Source organism: Hemitrygon akajei, chromosome 8 (genome assembly GCF_048418815.1).
Source record: "Hemitrygon akajei chromosome 8, sHemAka1.3, whole genome shotgun sequence".
In the NCBI taxonomy this organism is placed as follows: domain Eukaryota; kingdom Metazoa; phylum Chordata; class Chondrichthyes; order Myliobatiformes; family Dasyatidae; genus Hemitrygon; species Hemitrygon akajei.
The window spans coordinates 4,765,117-4,778,625 of record NC_133131.1 but is presented as its reverse complement, the minus strand read 5'-3'; the positions used below and the strand labels follow the sequence as shown (position 1 = coordinate 4,778,625).

General features: G+C 49.3%; 1 protein-coding gene across 1 annotated transcript in view; it reads right to left on the bottom strand.

Moving 5' to 3' along the window:
* Positions 1–11,238: 11,238 nt before the first annotated feature.
* Positions 11,239–13,509, bottom strand: part of LOC140731578 (transient receptor potential cation channel subfamily V member 3-like) — a 42,146-nt gene continuing 39,875 nt past the window's right edge. Inside the window, 2 exon segments of the mRNA XM_073053112.1 lie at positions 11,239–11,555; positions 11,657–12,461. Coding sequence (XP_072909213.1) covers positions 12,398–12,461 — 64 coding nt within the window. The 3' untranslated portion in view covers positions 11,239–11,555; positions 11,657–12,397.

Below are 13,509 nucleotides of genomic sequence, written 5' to 3'. Positions count from 1 at the left end.
CCTCTGACCACCATACCTCCCACTTGCTTCCCTCCAACCACCTGCAGATTATGTCTTCTCGCATTAACTATTTCCATTCTTGGAAAAAGTCTCTGACTGTCTCTGTCTCTGTCTTTCATCATCTTGTGTACCTCTATCAGGTCACCTCTCATCATCTGTTCCGAAAAGAAAACCCCCCAGCTCACTCAGACATTACTCATAAACCATGCTCCCCAATCCAGGTAGCATCCTGGTCAATCTCCTCTGCACCCTCTCTAATCCAGGCAGCATCCTGGTCAATCTCCTCTGCACCCTCCCCAATCCAGGCAGCATCCTGGTCAATCTCCTCTGCACCCTCCCCAATCCAGGCAGCATCCTGGTCAATCTCCTCTGCACCCTCTCTAACCCAGGCAGCATCCTGGTCAATCTCCTCTGCACCCTCCCCAATCCAGGCAGCATCCTGGTTAATCTCCTCTGCACCCTCTCTAACCCAGGCAGCATCCTGGTCAATCTCCTCTGCACCCTCCCCAATCCAGGCAGCATCCTGGTCAATCTCCTCTGCACCCTCTCTAATCCAGGCAGCATCCTGGTCAATCTCCTCTGCACCCTCTCTAATCCAGGCAGCATCCTGGTCAATCTCCTCTGCACCCTCCCCAATCCAGGCAGCATCCTGGTCAATCTCCTCTGCCCCCTCCCCAATCCAGGCAGCATCCTGGTCAATCTCCTCTGCACCCTCTCTAACCCAGGCAGCATCCTGGTCAATCTCCTCTGCACCCTCTCTAATCCAGGCAGCATCCTGGTCAATCTCCTCTGCACCCTCTCTAATCCAGACAGCATCCTGGTGAATCTCCTCTGCACCCTCTCTAATCCAGACAGCATCCTGGTCAATCTCCTCTGCACCCTCTCTAACCCAGACAGCATCCTGGTCAATCTCCTCTGCACCCTCTCTAATCCAGGCAGCACCCTGGTCAATCTCCTCTGCACCCTCTCTAATCCAGATAGCATCCTGGTCAATCTCCTCTGCACCCTCTCTAATCCAGGCAGCACCCTGATAAATCTCCTCTGCACCCTCTCTAAAGCTTCCACATCTTTACTTTAAGTGTGTATCAGAGGGTTGTAGGAGAATGGGAAGGAAGGAGCTGCTGAGGTCACTAGCTCCATGGAACTAGATAGCAGAGGCTCAGTAAAGAGGCCCATCAGCACGTGTCCATTCCCAATTCCCCTGCTCATCTTCCCCTGACCAGACAGAGAACAGCCAATCAGCCGCATTGATCCACAGGGCCACCCTTTGTTCTTGTCTTGGCTGGCATTTATAACCAGTTCTTCATTAGCACAGTGGTTGGTCTTCCTCATCAGCTCTGGAGAACCCCCAACCACCACCAAACTCATAGTTCCCTTACTCCACACTGCTCGTTTCTACCTCGTACCCAAGATCCACAAACCCGACTGCCCGGGTAGGCCCATTGTCTCTGCCGGCTCCTGTCTCACTGAACTCAACTCTGTTCTCTTCCCTTTTGGTTTAGTGCCTTCCCACCTGCATCTGCAACAGTTCTCATGCTCTTGATCTCCTCACTAACTTTCAATTCCCTGCCCCGACCACCACATTTTCAGCATGGCTGTCCAGTCCCCATACACTTCTATTCCCCAATCAAGAAAGCCTTGAAGCTCCCTGCTTCTTTCTCAATAAAAGAGCCAACCAATTGTCCTCCACCACCACCGCCCCCCACCTGGCAGAACTGGTCCTCAGCCTCAACAGTTTCTCCTTCAGCTCCTCCCACTTACTCCAAATGTGAGGGGTAGCCATGGGCACCTGCGTGGGCCCCAGCTGTGCCTGCCTTTTGTTGGTTATGTGGAACAGTCCATGTTCCAAGCCTTCCCCGGTAATGCTCCCCAACTCCGTCTGCACTATATTGATAACTGCATCAGTGCTGCTTCTTGCACCCATGCAAAGCTCATCAATTTCTTCAACTTCCACCCTGTCCTTAAATTTACTTGGTCTATTTCTGACACCTCTCTCCCCTTTCTTGATCTCCATCTTCAGAGACCGTCAGCTGACATTTTTTATAAACCTACCCATTCCCATGGCTATCTTGACTATACCTCTTCCCACCCTGCCTCCTGTAAAAACTTAATCCCCGTTTCTCAGTTCCTTTGTCTCTGCTGCATCTGTTCCCAGCATGAAGTTTTCCTTTCCAGGACATCAGAGATGTTCTTAATCTTCAAAGAATGGAATTTACCTTCCTCCACCATTGATGCTGCCTTCACCCACATCTCCTCCATTTCCCAAACACTCATCCCATCTTCCCACTGCCTTAACAGAGGTAGAGTTCCTCATCCTTACCTACCACACCATCAAAACCTTCACATCCAACACATCATTCTTCCCAAATTTCACCATCTCCAAAGGGATCCTAATCTTTACCTTCCCCCTACTCTGCTTTCTGCAGGGTTCACTCTTTATTCCCTTGCCCATTCCTTCCTTCTCACTAATCTCCCTCCTAGTTCTTATCCCTGCAAGTGGCCAAAGTCCTGCACCTGCCCATTCACCTCCTCCTCACCTCCAATCAGGACACCAAAAGGTTCTTCCAGATGAGGCAACACTTCACATGTAAATTTGCTGGGGTTGTCCATTGTATCCAGTGTTCTCGATACAGCCTCCTCTACACTGGTGAGATCCTTTATAAATTGGGGGATCGCTTCATTGAGCATCTCTGCTCCATCCACCAAGAGAACTTCCCGATGGTCAAACATTTTAATTCTGATTTGTATTCCCATTCTGACATGTCAGTCCATGGCCTCCTCTTGTGCCACAATGGAAGAGCAACACCTCTTATTCTGTCTGGGTAGCTTCCAACTTGATGGCATGAGTATCAATTTCTCCTTATGGTAAAATAACATTTCCCTCCCCCTTCCCTCTTCCTGTATTCCCTGCTCTGGTCTCATGCCTCTCCTCACTTGCCCATGACCTCCCCTGAGTCGCCTTCTCCTTCCCTTTCTCCTATGGTCCACTTTCCTCTCCGCTAAGGTTCCTTCTTCCCCAGCCCTTTACCTTTCCTACCCATCTGGTTTCATGTTATCACCTGCTAGCTTGTCCTCCTTCCCCTCCCCTCACCTTCTTATTCTGGCATCTTCCCCCTTCCTTTCCAGTCCTGAAGAAGGGCCTCGGCCCGAAATGTCGGCTATTTATTCATTTCCATAAATGCTGAGTTCCTGCAGCATTTTGAGTGTGTGTGGGTTAGTATCTGCCTGTCGATTGGGAAACCAGGGTTCAATTCCCCCGATGGGGAGATGCTTCCGAAGTTGGGGCAGTCTGGTAGTGCAGTGGTTAGTGGAATGCTTAACAGCACCAGTGACCACCGATCTGAGTTCAATTCCTCCCCCCCCTCCCCGTCTGGAAGGAGTTTGTACGTTCTCCCAAGTGGGTTTCCTCTGGGTGCTCCAGTTTCCTCCCACAGTCCAAAGACGTACAGGTTAGAGTTAGTGAGTTGTGAGCGTGGTGACACTTGCAGGCTGGCCCCAGCACATCCGCGAACTGTGTTGGTCGCTGACGTAAGCACTGTATGTTTCGATATACGTGTGACAAAGAAAGGAATCTAAACCAATCTGACGAGTTGTTTGTCAGCTGTGTTGAATGGGTTAACCCTGTTGTGTAGGCTCAGCTCACTGCGATCTGCCGACTGTTAACTCGCCTTACGAGTTGACCCAAGTGGGTGGGTGCACGTGTGCAGTCCTGTCTGAGGGCAGCACAGGCAGTAACTTGCGTTCAGCCGTAGCTTGTACAGAGCAACAAATTAAGTTGCTCCTCAGTGTGAGGGGGAGATGGGGTGTGAGGATGCAAATAAAAATGAGGTTGTCTCTTAACCGTCTCCTCTGGACACAGAGGAAGGGTGGTGGGTGATAGACTCCTCAAATAGACAGAATTGTATTTACACAACACACACAAAATGCTGGAGGAACTCAGCAGGTCAGGCTGCATCTGTGGAAAAGAGTCCAGTTGACGTCTCGGGCCGAGACCCGTCGAAGTCCTACCGTGCGTTGCTTGGCTTTCCAGCATCTGCAGATTTTCTCGTTTGTGATCGGAGAACCATATTTACATCATTTCCTCATGGTTAGTATGATTTATGGTCTCTCTGAATCTCTAGACAGAGAGAACAAGAGGAACATGTTTCCAATGGTGTGTGAGTATAGGACCAAAGGGCACAGCCTCAGAATAGAAATAATTTAAAACAGAGGTCAAAAGGAATTTCTTTAGCCAAGAGGGCAGTGAATCTGTGGAATTCATTGCCACTGATGGCTGTGAAGACAAAATCATTGAGTATATTTAAAACAGAGATTGGTAAGTTCTCAATCAGTAAGGATGTCAAAGACGTTGGGGAGAAGGGCGAAGGGCTTGAGAGAGATAATCTGAGTCTGAGGCCTCCGTTGGTCAGGGTTGACCATTGATATTGTGTCCTATCCGTCTAGATACGCTAGCCTGGGCAGTATGATATGGAGAGCAAGCCGTTGCCCATGTAGCGAGTCCGTCTACACAACTGACACACCCAAAGGAATGCCAGAGACTGATACAGTTCGGCACCAGTAGAGTTGCAGGAGTTGCTAGTCAGCATTGAACTCGATGTCGGACTGGCCCAGGGTCTCCAGCTCTGGATTTTTCCCTCGGGGTTTACTCCTGAAGCCCTCCCCATGAGTGGGTAGAGCCGTAAGGTAGCAGAGGTTTGAGATCAGAGTTTTCCTTCTCCTAGATGAGATGCCAACCTCGATGAGGTGCCAGTAACCCATCTCTGCTCCTTCTCCTGTCAGTAGAAATGGTTCCACTGGGCTTAGTAGCTAAGCCACATGTGAAGGCCAGGAGCTGGTCAGAGGCCATTTGAGACGCACACCATTGGGAGTGGAAGCTTGTCCCCACTACCACCCCCAGGGATAATAAATTAGCCAATATTGAATGGTGAAGCAGACTCGATGGATCGAATGGCCTAATTCTGCTCCTATGTCTTATGCCTCTCCATCTTACCCTCTCTGTCTCACCCTACCTGAATCTCTCTCGAAAATCTCTCTGGGAATCGCTATTCAGTCTCCATCTCTCCCTGAATATCTCTGTTGGAATCTCTCTCTCTTACACACACACATATGCATATACTCCCACTCAAAGGCCAGGGATTGAGATCATGATAAGGCATTTTACCATAACCCAATGAGTTCAGACCAATAGAAAATTTACCTTCTGGTAGCCACAGATCGAGACTGTCAAAGTAGAAAACTCCTGTGGACGATCGATGACACGTCTTACTCAAAGAACACTTCAGCACTGAAAGTCCTTTTCTCCCCAGGGTTTGCATCAGGATCCCTCCCACCAATAGCATGTTGTTTTGTTACGTTTATTGAAGTTAATTCTTACTTGACTGGTTTCTCTACAAGTTCACACCAGGGGGGGGGCTATTCAGCCCAACCAGTGTTTCCACCTCCCTATCTTTAGAATGATGATACACAGAATCAGGTTTAATATCACTGGCACATGTCATGAAATTCGCTGCTTTGCAGCAGCAGTACATTGCAATACATAATTTAAAAAACTATAAATTACAATAAGAGATATATAAATTTTAAAAATAATTAAGCAGCACAAATAAGAGAGCAATTTTTTTAAAAAAAAGTGAGTTAGTCTTCGTGGGCTCATTGTCCATTCAAAATTCTGATGGCGGAGGGGAGGAAATTCTTTCTAAAATGTTGAGTGTGTCTCCAGGCTCCTCCTCCCACTTCTGATCCCTCGATGAGGACTGGTGTGTGTTCCCTCGACCTCCCCTTTCAGAAGTCCACAACCAATTCTTTGGTCTTACTGATGTTGAGTGCAAAGTTGTTGCTGCGACACCACTCAGCCAGCTGATATATATCTCGGATATACCGTCAGGGAAGAGGTACAGGAGCCTGAAGACACACACTCAATGATTCAGGAACAGCTTCTTCCCCTCCGCCATCAGATTTCTGAATGGACAATTGTGGTGAACTACATATACCTGTCTGGACACGCCCCCCCCCTGCTGACTGCTCTTGTGGCTCCTCCCACAGACCCTGGTATAAAGGCGATTGGAGGCACAGCCCCTTCCTCAGTCTCCAGGATGTTGTGTGGTGGTCACTTGTTGCTTGTGCTTTCTTCCAGCCAATAAAAGCCTATATCTCACCTCACGTCTCAGAGTTATTGATGGTGCATCAACAATGAACCCATGAACACTTCACTACAATTTTTTGTACTACTTACTCAACTATTACACATACACAGAGTGTGTGTCTGTATATATAAATATATATGTGTGTGTGTGTGTATATATAAATATATATGTGTGTGTGTGTGTGTCTGTATATATAAATATATATGTGTGTGTGTGTCTGTATATATAAATATATATGTGTGTGTGTGTGTGTCTGTATATATAAATATATATGTGTGTGTGTGTGTGTATATAAACTGTAATTCAGTTTTTATTATGTATTGCATTGCACTGTTGCTGCAAAGACAACAAATTTCACGACATCTGCTGGTGATATGAAACCTGATTGTGATTCCTGTACCTCCTCCTCAATGACAAGAGGGTGATGGGGTCCTTACCACGCGACATGCCACCTTTTTCAGGCATCTCATCATTTGAGGCATACCGTACGGTACTGTAAGTCTTTTCCCTGTTGCAGGCAAATCTAAAATCTAGGGGGCTTGGGTTTAGGCTGAGAGGGGAAAGATTAAGAGACCAGATGAGTAACTTTGTCATGGAGAGGAAAGTGCTGCCAGAGGACGTACAACGAGGCTGTAATAGGTACATAGAGAGAAGTGGACCCAACATTGGGACCGGTTGAGTGGGTTCTGTGGTCAATATGGATTGGTAGGGCCAAAGGGCTTGTGATTCCTGCAGTATAGCTCTCTGACTGGGGCAGTTAATATTAATCCTTAAGATAGCCACTATCATTATGGGGTTCCTTTCCTGTTAGTGGTTGGACCACAGTTGACCAGAGGAGGCTTTGGAAGTAATAGTTTGGCTATTGCCCAGGCAGCATGGTAGTGTTGTGGTTAGCATAATGTCTTACAGTATCAGCGACTTGGGTTTAACTCCCACTGCTGCCTGTAAGGAGTTTGTACGTTCTCCCAGTGACCGCTTGGGTTTCTTCCTTCAGTGCAAAATGTACAGGTCAGTAGGTAATACACACAAGAGATTCTGTAGATGCTGGAAATCTCAAGCAACACACAAAAACGCTGGAGGAACTCAGCAGGTCAGGCAGCGTCTACGGAGAGGAATAAACAGTTACATGTTTTAGGACTGGAAAGGTGGGGGGAAGAAACCAGAATAAGGTGGTGATGGGAGGGAGGGTAAGGGTACAAAGAAAAAGCTGGCAGGTGACAGGTGAGGGGAAGTAAGAAGCTGGGAGGTGATAGGTGGAAAAGGCAGGCTGAAGAAGAAGGAATCTGATAGGAGCGTGGACCATGGGAGAAAGTGGAGGGTCAACTGATTAGTAGGTTAATTGGTCACATGGATGTAATTGGGTGGGCTCTCGGGGTCAGAAAGGCTTGTTACCGTGCTGAATCTCTAAATAAAATCATAAAATAATCTGAGCAAACTGCAGAAACTGCGCAACTCAGTGCCATTAGTCATAGGATGGTAAGGAAAAGCAGAAGGAACTATGTACAAGTCTCCGTGAAGTTCCTCTATCTTCCCTCTGCATCAGCACAGACAGCTGTGGAAGGCAAGTCATTAGGTAGAGTTAAAACGGAAGTTGACAGGATTTTGGTTAGTCAGGGCACCATAGGTTACAGGGAGAAGACAGGAGAATGGGGTTGAGAGGGAAAATAAATCAGCCATGATGGAATGGCGGAGCAAACTCTATGGACCGAATGCCTGATTCTGTGCAGAGGTCATCGGCACATTATATATATATATATATATATATATATACATAGAGAGAGAGAGTCCTAGGGTGCCCAAGACTTTTGTACAGTACTGGTTAACCTGTTTCTGATATGGGTCTCTTCTGGACTGTGAGTGAGAAGGGGGCAGTGAGACGGGGAATCACCGTTGGGAAAAGGGGGAGGGAGCGGGAAGCACCAGAGAGACATTCTGTAATGATCAATAAACCAATTGTTTGGAATCAATTGACCTTGCCTGGGCGTCTCCGTACCCAGGTACCTCCTGCCCCGCTACTCCTCTGGCACCTGTCTCATACCCCTCCTGGGGCACTCCAGCCTCGCCATTCCCAACATCCTTTGCTCCTGCCAGATTTACAATCTTGCTGTCCACTCCACGTTGACAAATACAGTCCTGTGCAGAAGCCTTAGACACCCTAGCCACAAATACGTGCTCAAGACATTTGCACAGTTCTGTAACTCTTATGGTCTAAGTTTTGAACCCCCCCACCTCTCTCTCCCTGGAGACACAAGAAACTACAGACAGAAACTGCTGAAGGAAGTGGAGACCCTTGTTCGTGTAGTGGTTAGCGAAACGCTTTACAGCACCAGCAATCGGGAAATTGGGATTCAATTCCCACCATGGTTTCCTCCCACATTCCAAAGACGGACAGGCTGGGGTTAGTGAGTTGTGGGCATGCTGTGTTAGTGCCGGAAATAAGACAACACTCACGAGCTGCACCCAGCACATCCTCATTAGTCGTCGACACAAACAACACATTTCACTGTACTTTGAGGAACATTTGACAAATAAAGCAAATCTTTATAATAGAAACATAGAAAACATACAGCACAATACAGGCCCTTCAGCTCACAAAGCTGCGCCGAACATTTCACTACCTTAGAACTACCTAGGTTTTACCCGTAGCCCTCCATTTTTCTAACCCCATGTAGCCATCCAGGAATCTCTAAAAAGACCCTATCGTTTCCGCCTCCACCACCGTCACCGGCAGCCCATTCCACACACTCACCACTCTCTGCGTAAACAACTTACCCAACATCTCCTCTGCACCTACTCCCCAGCACCTTAGAAATATGCCCTCTCATGCTAGCCATTTCAGTCCTGAGGAAAAGCCTCTGATTATCCACACGATCAATGCCTCTTATCATCTTATACACCTCTATCAGGTCACCTCTCATCCTCCGTCATTCCAAGGAGAAAAGGCGGTGTTCACTCAATCTATTCTCATAAGGCATGCCCCCCAATCCAGGCAACCTTCTTGTAAATCTCCTCTGCACTCTTTCTGTGGTTTCCATGTCTTTCCTGTAGTGAGGCAACCAGAACTGAGCACAGTACTCCAAGTGGGGTCTGACCAGGGTCCTATATAGCTGCAACATTACCTCTTGGCTCTTAAAACTCAATCCCATGATTGATGAAGGCCAATGCACTGTATGCCTTCTTAACCAGAGTCAACCTGGTTTGTGTGTCTTATGGGCTCGGACCCCAGATCCCTCTGATCCTCCACACTGCCAAGAGTCTTACCATTAATACTATAATCTGCCATCATATTTGACCTACCGAAATGAACCACCTCACACTTATCTGAGTTGAATTCCATCTGCCACTTCTCAGCCCAGTTTTGCATCCTATCAATATCAATTCTAACAGCCCTCCACACTATCCACAACACCCCCAACCTTTGTGTCATCAGCAAACTTACTAACCCATAGCTCCACTTCCTCATCCAAGTCATTTATAAAAATCACAAAGTGTAGGGGTCGCAAAACAGAGCCCTGAGACACACCACTGGTCACCAACCTCCATGCAGAATATGACCGATCTACAACCACTCTTTGCCTTCTGTGGGCAAGCCAGTTCTGGATCCACAAAGCAATGTCCCCTCGGATCCCATGCCTCCTTACTTTCTCAATAAGCCTTTCACGGGGTACCTTATCAAATGCATTGCTGAAATTCATATACACTGCATCTACTGCTCTTCCTTCATCAATGTGCTTAGTCACATCCTCAAATAATTCAATCAGGCTCGTAAGGCACGACCTGCCCTTGACAAAGCTATGCTGACTATTCCTAATCATATTATTGACAACGGTCAAGGTCTATGCTGAATTTCAGTGGGAGTGTGGGTGACCCACTCCTCCAGAATCTTTAGCCACATCCTGATGCTGGATCCAGACTCGAAACGTCAACAGGTAGCACTCTGCCTCCACAGATGCTGCCTGACCCACAGTGTTTCTCTGGAAGTTTTTATTTGCTTCAGATTCCTGCATCTGCGGGCGTATGAGAGGCAGAGACAGGGTAAATGGCCACAATCTTTGTCTCAGGCTCAGGGAAATCAGGAAAATAGGTATAAGGTAAAAAGGGAACTTGGGCAACTTCTTCACCCAGAGGGTGGTCAGAATATGGAACAAGCTGCTAGAGGAAGGAGTTGAGGTAAATATATTAACATTTAAAGGGTACTTGGACAGAGACAATGATTTGGCCAAATGTAGGCAAATTGGAATAGGGTAGCAGGGATCAGTTGGGGAAAAGGGCTTATTTCTATGCTGAGTGCCTGCTTCCGCAGTTCCTTCTGTCACCATAGACAGTCAGAGTTTCTCACCGGGATCTGTCTATTCCCTTTGTTCAATACCCCCTCTCTTGGAACTGGAGGACCTTAATTATAAGGAAAGATTGAATAGGTTAGGACTTTATTCCTTGGAATGTAGAAGATTGAGAGGAGATTTGATAGAGGTGTACAGAATTATGAGGAGTATAGAAAGGGTAAATACAAACAGGCTTTTCCTATTGCAACCAGATGTCATAGGTGAAGTGTGAAAGGTGAAAAGTTTAAAGGGAACATGAGGGGAAACTTCTTCACTCAGAGGGCTGAGAGAGTGTGGAATGAGCTGCCAGCACAAGTGGTGCCTGCAAGCTCGATTACAATGTTTGGATACGTACGTGGGTGATAGCGGTATGACGGGCTATGGTCCCAGGGCATGCTAATGGGAAAAAGAAAGCAAGTTGGTCATGGTCATGTTTAAATGTTCAGACAACTCAGGATGTCAGCCACGGCCATATCTTGAGGGGGGGGGGGAGGAGGAGGAGGAGGAGGGGGGAGAGGAGGAGGAGGGGGAGAGGAGGGGAGGAGGAAGAGGAGGAGGCAGGTGTGTGTGTGTGTGTGTGTGTGTGTGTGTGTGTGTGTGTGTGTGTGTGTGTGTGTGTGTGTGTGTGTGTGTGTGTGTGTGTGTGTGTGTGTGTGTGTGGTAAAATAGGGGGCAAAGTGTGATGGAAGAGGGGTTTGGGAAGGTGGGAGAAGGAGAATAAATGAAGAGGGGTGGAAGTCCGCGGGAAGAACTCACACAATTTATTCACTGTGTTTCTTTGTTTTAGATTTTATTCTGAAGTAAAAATTGTTTTATACCTGACACCCTGTCAGGGAGCGAGGAGCTTGAGTTTACCAACGGTGGAGGCAGGCAGGGTGAGGGACACCTCACAGTGCAGCTCTGAGGATGAGCATTTCGAGGTGTGGGGGATGGAGGCGGGTAGGTCAGTCGAGGGGTGTGGGGTTAAATCCCATTCATCCAGACCAGACATTGCAGCACCTGATCGGGAACATCCAGCACAGAGGGAGTGCTGCACCAAGGAGGCAGCATCAAGCCACGGGAGGGAACGCCTCACCACGGGAGGAGACGCCTCACCACGGGGAGGGAACGCCTCACCACGGGAGGAGATGCCTCACCACGGGAGGGAACGCCTCACCACGGGAGGGAACGCCTCACCACGGGAGGAGACGCCTCACCACGGGAGGAGACGCCTCACCACGGGAGGGAACGCCTCACCACGGGAGGAGACGACTCACCACGGGAGGGAACGCCTCACCACGGGAGGGAACGCCTCACCACGGGAGGGAACGACTCACCACGGGAGGGAACGACTCACCACGGGAGGGGACGCCTCACCACGGGAGGAGACGCCTCACCACGGGAGGGGACGCCTCACCACGGGAGGAGACGCCTCACCACGGAAGGGAACGCCTCACCACGGAAGGGAACGCCTCACCACGGGAGGGAACGACTCACCACGGGAGGAGACGCCTCACCACGGGAGGAGACGCTGTGCTGTGGGAGGGGTGGTGAAGAGGGAGTGCCGTGTAGTGGGAGGGGTGACCAGAAAGGAGTGCCGTGCCACGAGAGAGATTTGGCAAGGATGAAATGTCATGGGAGAGGTAATGGAAGGGAACACTGTGCTGCGAGAGGGGAGGGGAGGAGGCAATACTGGGCTGTAGGAAGGGCTATTCTCTGAACTGAACATCAAACCAAGTCTGTGCCCGTTCCAGAGGGAGGAGACAATAATGGGGCCACCGTTCTGATGAAGAGGGAGATGTTATTTCTGTCCTGTTGTCAGTATTTCTTCAGCAATCACCTTCACTGAAGTTTGGAGATTGAGTCATTAACATCTCGCAGACAGTGAAGTCTTGCTGTGCTTCCTGCCACACTGGGGACCTCTGATTGGACTGTGGAGCTGACAGGCTGTGACTATTCTGATTCCACTGTTGCCTCTATCTGGGTGTCCCACTCCGTCCACTTCATCTCGTTCAGCCTGTACGGTTGAAAGAACAAGTCATTAGATCCGCCAGCCCTCTCATACCTCACCCCTACCCCCTGTCCTGACCCACACTGGGTCACCCCTCTGCATTCGGTGGGCTGATCCCAGGAAGCTCCTCAGAAACCGACAACTGGGACCGTCTCCCATCCTCTAAGTCTGCAATGCCCACGTGCAAACCAACACCACTGCTGGACACCCAACAATGCCATCAAGTACTAACAAGTTGTCTTTCTAATCCCTCCATCCCCTACAACCCTCCCTGACTCCATAACCCTCACCTCCACCTACACCTGTCTCTGTAAACCCCTCAGTACCATAAATCCCACCCCATCTCCACAACTCACTCCTTTCACGACACCCCTCCCCATCTCCATAACCCCCTTCCAACCCCTACACCCCACCTGTCTCTGTAACATGTTCCTTCCACTACACCCCTCCCCGTCTCTATAACCTCCTCCTTCCCTACACCCCTCCCCGTCTCTGAAACCTCCACCTTCCCTACACCCCTCCCCGTCTCTGTAACCTCCTTCTTCCCTACACCCCTCCCCGTCTCTGTAACCTCCTCCTTCCCTACACCCCTCCCCGTCTCTGTAACCCCCTCCTTCCCTACACCCCTCCCTGTCTCTGTAACCCCCTCCTTCCCTACACCCCTCCCCGTCTCTGTAACCCCCTCCTTCCCTACACCCCTCCCCGTCTCTGTAACCTCCTCCTTCCCTACACCCCTCCCCGTCTCTGTAACCCCCTCCTTCCCTACACCCCTCCCCGTCTCTGTAACCCCCTCCTTCCCTACACCCCTCCCCGTCTCTGTAACCCCCTCCTTCCCTACACCCCTCCCCGTCTCTGTAACCTCCTCCTTCCCTACACCCCTCCCTGTCTCTGTAACCCCCTCCTTCCCTACACCCCTCCCCGTCTCTGTAACCCCCTCCTTCCCTACACCCCTCCCCGTCTCTGTAACCTCCTCCTTCCCTACACCCCTCCCCGTCTCTGTAACATGTTCCTTCCCTATACCCCTCCCCGTCTCTGTAACATGTTCCTTCCACTA